At 51.8% G+C, this 13,934-nt stretch overlaps 1 protein-coding gene across 2 annotated transcripts in view; it reads right to left on the minus strand.

Moving 5' to 3' along the window:
• The window catches only part of LOC139240154 (ubiquitin-conjugating enzyme E2 Q1), a 53,577-nt gene that overhangs the window by 22,107 nt on the left and 17,536 nt on the right, over positions 1-13,934 (minus strand). For both annotated transcript variants that reach the window (XM_070868540.1, XM_070868541.1), the window contains exons 2-3: positions 8,914-9,018; positions 414-518 (exon numbers count right to left, since the gene is read on the minus strand). In XM_070868540.1, the coding sequence (XP_070724641.1) occupies positions 414-518; positions 8,914-9,018 (210 nt within the window). The remainder of the gene's footprint in view (positions 1-413; positions 519-8,913; positions 9,019-13,934) is intronic.

The raw sequence follows: 13,934 nt of genomic DNA on the forward strand, positions 1-13,934 counted from the left end.
CTGAGGGAGGGCCGCACTGTCGGAGGGGCAGTACTGAGGGAGCGCCGCACTGTCGGAGGGGCAGTACTGAGGGAGCGCCGCGCTGTCGATGGGGCAGTACTGAGGGAGCGCCGCGCTGTCGGAGGGGCGGTACTGAGGGAGCGCCGCACTGTCGGAGGGGCCATCTTTTGAACGACGATCACGTTGCTGTTCGTGGGAGCTTGCTGTGCACAAATTGGTGGTTCGCACATTACAACAGTGACTACGTGTCAGAAAGTGCTGCATTGGCTGGAAAGCACTTTGGGACGTCCAACGGTTGTGAAAGGCGCTGGAGAGATGCAAGTTATTCCTTCCTTGAACAAGCTTTTCTCACAGCCCTCCCCCTCCTCCTCCTCCTCCTCCTCCTCCTCCTCCTCTCCCACGCTCCCCCCTACCTGTTCTGTCGGTAACGGCTGGTCCAACATCTCAACGTCTGGGTGTTGCGGGAGGTTGTACAGTTTGCACAGGTCGGAGATTATTCGCTTTAAGTGTTGAAGAAGCTGCAGGGAGAAAGAGGAAAGAGTGAGAGAGAGAGGACAGAGAGAGAGAACAGAGAGAGAGGACAGAGAGAGAGAGAGAGAGAGGACAGAGAGAGAGAGAGAGAGAGAGAGAGAGAGAGGACAGAGAGAGAGAGAGAGAGAGGACAGAGAGAGAGAGAGAGAGAGAGAGAGAGGACAGAGAGAGAGAGAGAGAGAGAGAGAGGACAGAGAGAGAGAGAGAGAGAGAGAGAGGACAGAGAGAGAGAGAGAGAGAGGACAGAGAGAGAGAAGAGAGAGGACAGAGAGAGAGAAGAGAGAGGACAGAGAGAGAGAAGAGAGAGGACAGAGAGAGAGAAGAGAGAGGACAGAGAGAGAGAAGAGAGAGGACAGAGAGAGAGAGAAGAGAGAGGACAGAGAGAGAGAGAGAGAGAGAGAGGACAGAGAGGGAGAGAGAGAGAGAGAGAGGACAGAGAGGGAGAGAGAGAGAGAGGACAGAGAGGGAGAGAGAGAGAGGACAGAGAGAGAGAATTTGTAATACAGATTGAGGATGAGAAAGTAGTGTCTCAAATGAGCGTACTATGCTTAAACAAAGGGGACTACAGTGGGATGAGGGAAGAGTTGGCTAAAGTAGACTGGAAACACAGACTAAACGGTGGCACAATTGAGGAACAGTGGAGGACTTTTAAGGAGCTCTTTCATAGTGCTCAACAAAAATATATTCCAGTGAAAAAGAAGGGCGGCAAGAGAAGAGATAACCAGCCGTGGATAACCAAGGAAATAAAGGAAAGTATCAAATCAAAGACCAATGCGTACAAGGTGGCCAAGGTTAGTGGGAAACTAGAGGATTGGGAAGATTTTAAGCAACAGCAAAGAATGACTAAAAAAGCAATAAAGAAAGGGAAGATAGATTACGAAGGTAAACTTGCGCAAAACATAAAAACAGATAGTAAAAGCTTTTACAGATATATAAAACGGAAAAGAGTGACTAAAGTAAATGTTGGTCCCTTAGAAGATGAGAAGGGGGATTTAATAATGGGAAATGTGGAAATGGCTGAGACCTTAAACAATTATTTTGCTTCCGTCTTCACAATGGAAGACACAAAAACCATGCCAAAAATTGCTGGTCACAGGAATGTGGGAAGGGAGGACCTTGAGATGATCACAATCACTAGGGAGGTAGTGCTGGACAGGCTAATGGGATTGAAGGTAGACAAGTCCCCTGGTCCTGATGAAATGCATCCCAGGGTATTAAAAGAGATGGCGGAAGTTATAGCAGATGCATTTGTTATAATCTACCAAAATTCTCTGGACTCTGGGGAGGTACCAGCGGATTGCAAAACAGCTAATGTAACACCTCTGTTTAAAAAAGGGGGCAGACAAAAGGCAGGTAACTATAGGCCAGTTAGTTTAACATCTGTAGTGGGGAAAATGCTTGAAACTATCATTAAGGAAGAAATAGCGGGACATCTGGATAGGAATAGTGCAATCAAGCAGATGCAACATGGATTCATGAAAGGGAAATCATGTTTAACTAATTTACTGGAATTCTTTGAGGATATAACGAGCATGGTGGATGGAGGTGTACCGATGGATGTGGTGTATTTAGATTTCCAAAAGGCATTCGATAAGGTGCCACACAAAAGGTTACTGCAGAAGATAAAGGTACGCGGAGCCAGAGGAAATGTATTAGCATGGATCGAGAATTGGCTGGCTCACAGAAAGCAGAGAGTCGGGATAAATGGGTCCTTTTCGGGTTGGAAATCGGTGGTTAGTGGTGTGCCACAGGGATTGGTGCTGGGACCACAACTGTTTACAATATACATAGATGACCTGGAAGAGGGGACAGAGTGTAGTGTAACAAAATTTGCAGATGACACAAAGATTAGTGGGAAAGCGGGTTGTATAGAGGACTCAGAGAGGCTGCAAGGAGATTTGGATAGGTTAAGCGAATGGGCTAAGGTTTGGCAAATGGAATACAATGTCGGAAAGCGTGAGGTCATCCACCTTGGGGAAAAAAAAACAGTGAAAGGGAATATTATTTGAATGGGAAAAAATTACAACATGCTGCGGTGCAGAGGGACCTGGGGGTCCTTGTGCATGAATCCCAAAAAGTTAGTTTGCAGGTGCAGCAGGTAATCGGGAAGGTGAATGGAATGTTGACCTTCATTGCGAGAGGGATGGAGTACAAAAGCAGGAGGTCCTGCTGCAACTGTACAGGGTATTGGTGAGGCCGCACCTGGAGTACTGCGTGCAGTTTTGGTCACCTTACTTAAGGAAGGATATACTAGCTTTGGAGGGGGTACAGAGACGATTCACTAGGGTGATTCCGGAGATGAGGGGGTTACCTTATGATGATAGATTGAGTAGACTGGGTCTTTACTCCTTGGAGTTCAAAAGGATGAGGGGTGATCTTATAGAAACATTTAAAATAATGAAAGGGATAGACAAGATCGAGGCAGAGAGGTTGTTTCCACTGGTCGGGGGGACTAGAACTAGGGGGCACAGCCTCAAAATACGGGGGAGCCAATTTAAAACCGAGTTGAGAAGGAATTTCTTCTCCCAGAGGGTTGTGAATCTGTGGAATTCTCTGCCCAAGGAAGCAGTTGAGGCTAGCTCATTGAATGTATTCAAGTCACAGATAGATAGATTTTTAACCAATAAGGGAATTAAGGGTTACGGGGAGCGGGCGGGTAAGTGGAGCTGAGTCCACGGCCAGATCAGCCATGATCTTGTTGAATGACGGAGCAGGCTCGAGGGGCTAGATGGCCTACTCCTGTTCCTAATTCTTATGTTATTATGTTCTTGAGAGAGAGAGAGAGAGAGACAGAGAGAGAGAGAGAGGGGGACAGAGAGAGAGAGAGAGAGGGGGACAGAGAGAGAGAGAGGGGGACAGAGAGAGAGAGACAGAGAGAGACAGAGAGGGACAGAGAGGGACAGAGAGGGACAGAGAGGGACAGAGAGGGACAGAGAGGGACAGAGAGGGACAGAGAGGGACAGAGAGGGACAGAGAGGGACAGAGAGGGACAGAGAGGGACAGAGAGGGACAGAGAGGGACAGAGAGGGACAGAGAGGGACAGAGAGGGACAGAGAGAGAGAGAGAGGGACAGAGAGAGAGAGAGAGGGACAGAGAGAGAGAGAGAGGGACAGAGAGAGAGAGAGGGACAGAGAGAGAGAGAGGGACAGAGAGAGAGAGAGGGACAGAGAGAGAGAGAGGGACAGAGAGAGAGAGAGGGACAGAGAGAGAGAGAGGGACAGAGAGAGAGAGAGGGACAGAGAGAGAGAGAGGGACAGAGAGAGAGAGAGGGACAGAGAGAGATAGAGAGGGACAGAGAGAGAGAGAGAGAGAGGGACAGAGACAGAGAGAGAGAGGGGGACAGAGACAGAGAGAGAGAGGGGGACAGAGAGAGAGAGAGAGAGAGAGAGACAGAGAGGGACAGAGAGGGACAGAGAGGGACAGAGAGGGACAGAGAGGGACAGAGAGGGACAGAGAGGGACAGAGAGGGACAGAGAGGGACAGAGAGGGACAGAGAGGGACAGAGAGGGACAGAGAGAGACAGAGAGGGACAGAGAGCGACAGAGAGGGACAGAGAGGGACAGAGAGCGACAGAGAGCGACAGAGAGCGACAGAGAGCGACAGAGAGCGACAGAGAGGACAGAGAGCGACAGAGAGGGACAGAGAGGGACAGAGAGCGACAGAGAGCGACAGAGAGGGACAGAGAGCGACAGAGAGGGACAGAGAGCGATAGAGAGGGACAGAGAGAGATAGAGAGGGACAGAGAGAGATAGAGAGGGACAGAGAGAGAGAGAGAGAGGGGGACAGAGAGAGAGAGAGAGAGAGAGAGACAGAGAGAGAGAGAGGGACAGAGAGAGAGAGAGAGAGAGAGAGGGACAGAGAGAGATAGAGAGGGACAGAGAGAGAGAGAGAGGGACAGAGAGAGAGAGAGAGGGACAGAGAGAGAGAGAGGGACAGAGAGAGAGAGAGAGGGACAGAGAGAGAGAGAGAGAGAGGGAGAGAGAGAGAGGGACAGAGAGAGAGAGGGACAGAGAGAGAGAGGGACAGAGAGAGAGAGAGAGAGAGGGACAGAGAGAGAGAGAGAGGGACAGAGAGAGATAGAGAGGGACAGAGAGAGATAGAGAGGGACAGAGAGAGATAGAGAGGGACAGAGAGCGATAGAGAGGGAGAGAGAGGGGAGAGAGAGAGAGAGAGAGAGAGAGAGGGACAGAGAGGGACAGAGAGGGACAGAGAGAGGGACAGAGAGAGGGACAGACAGAGGGACAGACAGAGAGGGACAGACAGAGAGAGATAGAGAGGAAGAGAGAGGGACAGAGAGAGAGAGAGAGAGAGAGAGAGAGAGAGAGAGAGAGGGACAGAGAGAGAGAGAGAGGGACAGAGAGAGAGAGAGAGGGACAGAGAGAGAGAGAGGGACAGAGAGAGAGAGAGAGAGGGACAGAGAGAGAGAGGGACAGAGAGAGAGAGAGAGGGACAGAGAGAGATAGAGAGGGACAGAGAGAGAGAGAGAGGGACAGAGAGAGAGAGAGAGGGACAGAGAGAGATAGAGAGGGACAGAGAGGGACAGAGAGGGACAGAGAGGGACAGAGAGGGACAGAGAGGGACAGAGAGGGACAGAGAGGGACAGAGAGGGACAGAGAGGGACAGAGAGGGACAGAGAGGGACAGAGAGGGACAGAGAGGGACAGAGAGGGACAGAGAGGGACAGAGAGGGACAGAGAGGGACAGAGAGGGACAGAGAGAGACAGAGAGGGACAGAGAGGGACAGAGAGCGACAGAGAGGGACAGAGAGCGACAGAGAGGGACAGAGAGGGACAGAGAGCGACAGAGAGGGACAGAGAGCGACAGAGAGGGACAGAGAGCGACAGAGAGGGACAGAGAGCGACAGAGAGGGACAGAGAGCGACAGAGAGGGACAGAGAGCGACAGAGAGGGACAGAGAGCGACAGAGAGGGACAGAGAGCGACAGAGAGGGACAGAGAGCGACAGAGAGGGACAGAGAGCGATAGAGAGGGACAGAGAGAGATAGAGAGGGACAGAGAGAGATAGAGAGGGACAGAGAGAGATAGAGAGGGACAGAGAGAGATAGAGAGAGACAGAGAGAGATAGAGAGGGACAGAGAGAGAGAGAGAGGGACAGAGAGGGACAGAGAGGGACAGAGAGGGACAGAGAGGGACAGAGAGCGATAGAGAGGGACAGAGAGAGATAGAGAGGGACAGAGAGAGATAGAGAGGGACAGAGAGGGAGAGAGAGAGAGAGAGAGAGAGAGAGAGAGAGGGACAGAGAGAGGGACAGAGAGAGGGACAGAGAGAGGGACAGAGAGAGGGACAGAGAGAGGGACAGACAGAGAGGGACAGACAGAGAGGGACAGACAGAGAGGGACAGACAGAGAGGGACAGACAGAGAGGGACAGACAGAGAGAGATACAGAGAGAGAGAGAGAGAGAGAGAGAGAGGGACAGAGAGAGAGAGAGAGGGACAGAGAGAGAGAGAGAGGGACAGAGAGAGGGACAGAGAGAGAGGGACAGAGAGAGGGACAGAGAGAGGGACAGAGAGAGAGAGAGAGAGAGGGACAGGGAGAGAGAGAGAGAGAGGGACAGGGAGAGAGAGAGAGAGAGTGAGGGACAGAGAGAGAGAGAGAGAGAGAGAGAGAGGGACAGAGAGAGAGAGAGAGAGAGAGAGAGAGGGACAGAGAGAGAGAGAGAGAGAGAGAGAGGGACAGAGAGAGAGAGAGAGAGAGAGAGAGAGAGAGGGACAGAGAGAGAGAGAGAGAGAGGGACAGAGGGACAGAGAGAGAGAGAGAGAGGGACAGAGGGACAGAGGGACAGAGAGAGAGAGAGAGGGACAGAGGGACAGAGAGAGAGAGAGAGAGAGAGAGAGAGGGACAGAGAGAGAGAGAGAGGGACAGAGAGAGAGAGAGAGGGACAGAGAGAGAGAGAGAGGGACAGAGAGAGAGAGAGAGGGACAGAGAGAGAGAGAGAGGGACAGAGAGAGAGAGAGAGGGACAGAGAGAGAGAGAGAGGGACAGAGAGAGAGAGAGAGGGACAGAGAGAGAGAGAGGAGGGACAGAGAGAGAGAGAGAGAGGGACAGAGAGAGAGAGAGAGAGAGAGGGACAGAGAGAGGGACAGAGAGAGAGGGACAGAGAGAGGGACAGAGAGAGGGACAGAGAGAGAGAGAGAGAGAGAGAGAGGGACAGGGAGAGAGAGAGAGAGAGAGAGAGGGACAGAGAGAGAGAGGGACAGAGAGAGAGAGAGAGAGAGGGACAGAGAGAGAGAGAGAGGGACAGAGGAGAGAGAGAGAGAGAGGGACAGAGAGAGGGACAGAGAGAGAGAGAGAGAGAGAGAGAGAGGGACAGAGAGAGAGAGAGAGAGAGAGAGAGAGAGGGACAGAGAGGGACAGAGAGAGAGAGGGGGAGGGACAGAAGGGCAGAGACACCCATTCAGCCCATCGACCCTCTCCAGCCAGGCGCCATGCTCCCATGGCCTCCCATGCCCCTCCTCACTCTGTCGACGGACCCCTTTTCCTTGAATGTCACGTTGTGGCCACTGGATTGATTTGAAGAACAGCCCCAAATCTTTCAATCGAGGAGCACGGGGCAGAATGAACTCTGCTCCCCACCAGTCCAGCTGGCCACAAGCCAGATCTCAAAAGAACCATCTAAAGGATGGGCCCATGTTCTCTGGAGGTTAGAAGAATGGGAGGTGATCTCATTGAAACGTATCAAATTCTTAAGCGGGCTTGACAGGGTAGATGCAGGGAGGATGTTTCCCCCGGGCTGGGGAGTCTAGAACCAGGGGGTCACAGTCTCAGGATAAGGGCTCGGCCATTGAGGACTGAGATGAGGAGGAATTTCTTCACTCAGAGGGTGGTGAATCTTTGGAATTCTCTGCCCCAGAGGCCTGTGGAGGCTCAGTTGTTGAGGGTATTCAAGGCAGAGAGGGATCGATACATTGTTGGAATCGAGGGATATGGGGAAAGTGGAGTTGAGGTGGAAGATCAGCCGTGATCTCATTGAATGGCGGAGCAGGGCTCGAGGGGCCGAATGGCCGACTCCTGCTCCGGTTTCTGACACAAGGAAACGAGAGGTTTACGGAGAAATGGCTGTGAGTGTCACGGCAACCACCGGGATGGCAGAAGATGAACCAGATGGATTGTGGGAGGAGAACGAGGCCTCTCAGCCCCTCGAGCCTGTTCCGTCACTCTCACTGCCTGGAAGAGTGGTGGATGCAGAAAGCCTCACCACTTTTAAGAGATGCTTGGATGGGCACTTGAAGTGCCGTAACCTGCAGGGTTACGGACCTAGAGCTGGTCATTGGGAGTAGACTGGATGACCCTTTTGTTGGCCGGCACAGATATAATGATAAGTACGGCAGGGAATCGAATACGGCCAGGGTGATCTCCTGGGTGGGTTGGAGGGGAATTTTCCCAGATTTTTTTTCTCCCTAAATTGGCCTGGGTTTTTAAATCTGGTTTTTGCCTCTCCCGGGAGATCACGTGGCTCCGGTCGGGGTGGAGTGTAGAATGTTTCAGTGTAAGGGGTGTCGCAGTTGTGTGGGGCGGACTGGTTGGGTTGGTGGGTGCTCTTTGCCTTTCCGCCATTGGTCATTGTTCGTAGGTTTATATGTAACCTTCAGGGGTGCTGACCGAGGGCCGTGCGGCTCTTTGTTGGCCGGCGCGGACACGACGGGCCGGAATGGCCTCCTTCTGCGCTGTAAATTGCTTTGTCTCGGAACGAGATCTCGAGCTGAACTCCATACGTCAGCACTTGGCCCCGTATCCCTACATGCCCGTACCCAATAACAAATCTCGCTCAGTCTTCAAAAATTTCAATTGATGCATCCTTTTGAGGGAAGAGAGTTCCAGACTCCCGCTGCCCTGTGTGTGAAGACGTGCTTCTCGACATCACCCCTGAACGGCCTGGCTCGAATTTGACTAAATTCATCTTTTTCGAAACAAATCGATGAGCATAAGGAACTTAAATGTTACTCAAAAAAGGCACAAGTCGATTCTGAATCCACTGGGTTACAAAAGAAGACATTTCACTCGTTCTGAACTTTGGCCTCACCCCGCCCTTCTCTCCAGTGCCTCTATATCCCTTTTCTAAATAATTACGGCGACCAGAACTGTGCGCAGTGCGGTCTAACCAAGGTTCGATACATGTTTAGCATAACTTCCCTACTTTTCAATTCTATCCCTCGAGAAATAAACCCTAGTTCCTGGTTTGCTTTTTTATTTAAAAAAAAAACAAAAACAGCCTAGCTAACCAGTGTCGCGACTACTGTTCCTGACCGGGAAGCCACGATTGGGGAAAATTCCCGCCGTGTGTTAATAACCCCTTGCCCGCCCGCCCGACCCCTCCCCCCGCCCCGCCCGACCCCTCCCCCCGCCCCCCACCACCCGACACTCACCAGTGTGCTGCCTTTCTTTATGTCGGTGAGACGCTCCAACACTGCAGCCAAATTTGGATCGTCGGACTCCACGAACCATATGGGCGGCACCGAGGGATAGGACTCCTGGAACAGGAGGATACGACAGTACGATCAACGCAGGAACATAGAAACATCGAAAATAGGTGCAGGAGCAGGCCATTCGGCCCTTCGAGCCTGCACCACCATTCAATAAGATCATGGCTGATCATTCCCCTCAGTACCCCATTCCTGCTTTCCCCCCATACCCCTTGATCCCTTTAGCCGTAAGGGCCGCATCTAACTCCCTCTTGACTATATCCAACGAACTGGCCTCAACAACTCTCTGCGGTAGAGAATTCCACAGGTTCACAATTCTCTGGGTGAAGAAGTTTCTCCTCATCTCGGTCCTAAATGGCTTACCCCTTATCCTTAGGCTGTGTCCCCTGGTTCTGGAACTCCCCAGCAACGGGAACATTCTTCCTGCTTCGAACCCGTCCAGTCACGTCAGAATTTTGTGTTTCTATGAGATCTCCTCTCATTCTTCTAAACGCCAGTGGATAAAGACCCAGTTGATCCAGTCTCTCCTCATATGGCATTCCTGCCATCCCCGGAATCAGTCTGGTGAACCTTCGCTGCACTCCCTCAATAGTAATAGTCCTTCCTCAGATTAGGAGACCAAAAATGTACACAATATTCCAGGTGTGGCCTCACCAAGGCCCTGTACAACTGCAGTAAGACCTCCCTGCTCCTATACTCAAATCCTCTAGCTATGAAGGCCAATATGCTATTTGCCTTCTTCACCGCCTGCTATACCTGCATGCCAAACTTCAATGACTGATGTACCATGACACCCAGGTCTCGTTTCACCTCCTCTTTTTCCTAATCTGTCACCATTCAGATAATATTCTGCCTTCCTGTTTTTGCCACCAAAGTGGGTAACCTCACATTTATCCACATTATACTGCATCTGCCATGCATTTGCCTCCTCACCTAACCTGTCCAAGTCACCCTGCAGCCTCTCAGCGTCCTCCTCACAGCTCACACCGCCACCCAGCTTAGTGTCATCTGCAAACTTGGAGATATTACATTTAATTCCTTCATCTAAATCATTAATGTAAATAGCTGGGGTCCCAGCACTGAGCCCTGCGGCACCCCACTAGTCACTGCCCGTCATTCTGAAAAGGACCCATTTATCCCGACTCTCTGCTTCCTGTCTGCCAACCAGTTCTCTCTCCACGTCAGTACATTACCCCCAATACCATGTGCTTTGATTTTGCACACCAATCTCTTAGAAACATAGAAACATAGAAAATAGGTGCAGGAGTAGGCCATTCGGCCCTTCGAGCCTGCACCGCCATTCAATGAGTTCATGGCTGAACATGCAACTTCAGTACCCCATTCCTGCTTTCTCGCCATACCCCTTGATCCCCCGAGTAGTAAGGACTTCATCTAACTCCTTTTTGAATATATTTAGTGAATTGGCCTCAACAACTTTCTGTGGTAGAGAATTCCACAGGTTCACCACTCTCTGGGTGAAGAAATTCCTCCTCATCTCGGTCCTAAATGGCTTACCCCTTATCCTTAGACTGTGTCCCCTGGTTCTGGACTTCCCCAACATTGGGAACATTCTTCCTGCATCTAACCTGTCTAACCCCGTCAGAATTTTAAACGTTTCTATGAGGTCCCCTCTCATTCTTCTGAACTCCAGTGAATACAAGCCCAGTTGATCCAGTCTTTCTTGATAGGTCAGTCCCACCATCCCGGGAATCAGTCTGGTGAACCTTCGCTGCACTCCCTCAATAGCAAGAATGTCCTTCCTCAGGTTAGGAGACCAAAACTGTACACAATACTCCAGGTGTGGCCTCACCAAGGCCCTGTACAATTGTAGCAACACCTCCCTGCCCTTGTACTCAAATCCCCTCGCTATGAAGACCAACATGCCATTTGTTTTCTTAACCGCCTGCTGTACCTGCATGCCAACCTTCAATGACTGATGTACCATGACACCCAGGTCTCGTTGCACCTTCCCTTTTCCTAATCTGTCACCATTCAGATAATAGTCTGTCTCTCTGTTTTTACCACCAAAGTGGATAACCTCACATTTATCCACATTATACTTCATCTGCCATGCATTTGCCCACTCACCTAACCTATCCAAGTCGCTCTGCAGCCTCATAGAATCCTCCCTGCAGCTCACACTGCCACCCAACTTAGTGTCATCCGCAAATTTGGAGATACTACATTTAATCCCCTCGTCTAAATCATTAATGTACAATGTAAACAGCTGGGGCCCCAGCACAGAACCTTGCGGTACCCCACTAGTCACTGCCTGCCATTCTGAAAAGTCCCCATTTACTCCTACTCTTTGCTTCCTGTCTGACAACCAGTTCTCAATCCATGTCAGCACACTACCCCCAATCCCATGTGCTTTAACTTTGCACATTAATCTCTTGTGTGGGACCTTGTCGAAAGCCTTCTGAAAGTCCAAATATACCACATCAACTGGTTCTCCCTTGTCCACTCTACTGGAAACATCCTCAAAAAATTCCAGAAGATTTGTCAAGCATGATTTCCCTTTCACAAATCCATGCTGACTTGGACCTATCATATTACCTCTTTCCAAATGCACTGCGATGACATCCTTAATAATTGATTCCATCATTTTACCCACTACCGATGTCAGGCTGACCGGTCTGTAATTCCCTGTTTTCTCTCTCCCTCCTTTTTAAAAAAGTGGTGCTACATTAGCTACCCTCCAGTCCATAGGAACTGATCCAGAGTCAATAGACTGTTGGAAAATGATCACCAATGCATCCACTATTTCTAGGGCCACTTAACCAAATAAAATATTCCTGGGTGTCACTGGCACTGCCAGCATTTATAGCCCATTCCCCGAGATGGTGATGGTGTGGTGCTCAGAACTGCTCACAGTGCTCCAGGTGTGGTCTAACTAGGGTTTTGTACAGCTGCAGCTTAACATCTTGTATTCTAGTCCTCTAGATATAAACGCCAGCGTTCATTAGCCCGAGTGTCTCGCTGGGCCTTTTCAGGGGGCAGTTAAGGGTCAACCTGTCATGTATCCAGACATGTTTACTGCTTGTACTATTACAGATGATGTGCCACCAGAGGGCACTGCAGTGGGAGACTTGTAGGTTGCCTGTACAGGTGTGCCTGGCCTAGTATAAAAGGCAGGCCACCAGGTGTGATCCTCACTCTGGAGTTGTATTAAATGGACTAAGGTCACTACAGTTCAAGTGCAATACATTGCCTCGTGGAGTTATTATCAGAGCATCTAAAGACATAACACAATCACATTGCTGTGGGGTCTGGAGTCGCATATTGGCCAGACCGGCAGATTTCCTTCCCTGAAGGACACGAGTGAACGAGATGTGGTTGTACGACAATTCACTGATTTCAGAGCCACCATTCACGGATACTAGCTCCTTTATTCCAGATTTATTTGATTAAGTGAATTGGAATTCCCAGCTGCCGGGGTGGGATCCGTGTCTCCGGATCATTACTCCGGTATCATAACCACGAGGGTACTGTACCCAGTTGAGAAGCGACTGTATCTGACCTGACACCCTCCCATCTCCGTCTCCCAGCCAGCCCCCTCCTCATTCCACTCCCACCCATCATCCGCGTCCTCCCATCCCCTTGTCTCCCAATCTACTCCCTCCGCGCCCACCCCACTCCCTCCCAACCCCTCGTCTCGGCTCCCACCCCACGCCCCCCCCCCCGATCCACTCCCTCCCATCACCCTCCTCTCCTCTCCCACCCCACTCCCTCATCTCGTCTCCCATCCCACGCCCTCCCTTCACTAGCTCATCGTCCTCCCCATCACCCTCCTCTCCTCTCCCACCCCACTCCCTCATCTCGTCTCCCATCCCACGCCCTCCCTTCATTACCTCATCGTCCTCCCCACACCCTCCTCTTCCCTCCCCTCGCCCCAAATTCCCTCAGGAGGTCCAATGGGACCAAAGCCACAATCAGCAACTCAGCCACGGCATCGGGTGGGTACGTGGCAAGGCCAGGAGACGACCTGGACACGAAGAGGCCAGTCACCAGCGAGCAGGGGGCCAGGATCAGAACCCCTTCCCCACCCAAAAACCACAGGCGGCTGAAGACGTACCTTTTATGGGGCGGTCCGAAGGAGATCAGCCAGATCCCGAGACCCCATCAGTGCTGTCTTTTACCGAGCACAAATAATGCAAGAGATGGAACTTATTAAAATGCCCCCTAGGGACGCACAGGTTAAAGTTACAACAGGGGGATGCGTCACTGAACCGAGGGAGGCTCCAAAGGTCCCTGCTCTCTGACCACTCATTGTCTAGTGTCACGGGTCACAATTGGGCTTTATTGGTCAAGTGGGTGGTGGGGTGGGGAAGGGGGTAGGTTCATCACCACTCCCCACTCTCCAAGTGACCTCTGCCACCTAGCGGGCAGGGGCTCGGGCTCAGCCTTGCCGCCTCCCACAGTCGAATAGCCCACCAAGCTCCCTGCCCGGGCCGCGTCGGGAGACACGGGGTGCGTTGGACACTGCAGCCGGCACGCTTCCGCAGGGGCGGGCTCCCGAGGGCGGGGAAGGCGGCCAGCCAAAACAGCAGGCTATTCGGCCACAGCCAGGCATCGCGGCGGAGCCGGAGGCTGTCCTGCCCCAAAATTGGAAACGCGTGCGGGGTGGGAGGGGTCAGCGGATCAGGAACCGAGCCGCTCACCCAGCGGTATCATAACAACCCAGTAACTCTCCCCTCCCTCCTCCCTCCTCCCTCCTCCCTCCTCCCTCCTCCCTCCTCCCTCCTCCCTCCTCCCTCCTCCCTCCTCCCTCCTCCCTCGCACCCCACCCCACCCTGATATCAGCGAGCTCCACACAGGATGGGAGGGGAGGATAAAAGAGCAGCTTACGAGCAGTCACTGCACAGATCAGATCGAGCACACTGGGCCAAGTGAGGCAATCACGGAATATTGGAGTCCATTATTAAAGAAGCAGTAGTGGGACATTTGGAAAAGCAAAATTCGGT

This window comes from Pristiophorus japonicus, chromosome 30, assembly GCF_044704955.1.
Source record: "Pristiophorus japonicus isolate sPriJap1 chromosome 30, sPriJap1.hap1, whole genome shotgun sequence".
NCBI lineage: Eukaryota > Metazoa > Chordata > Chondrichthyes > Pristiophoridae > Pristiophorus > Pristiophorus japonicus.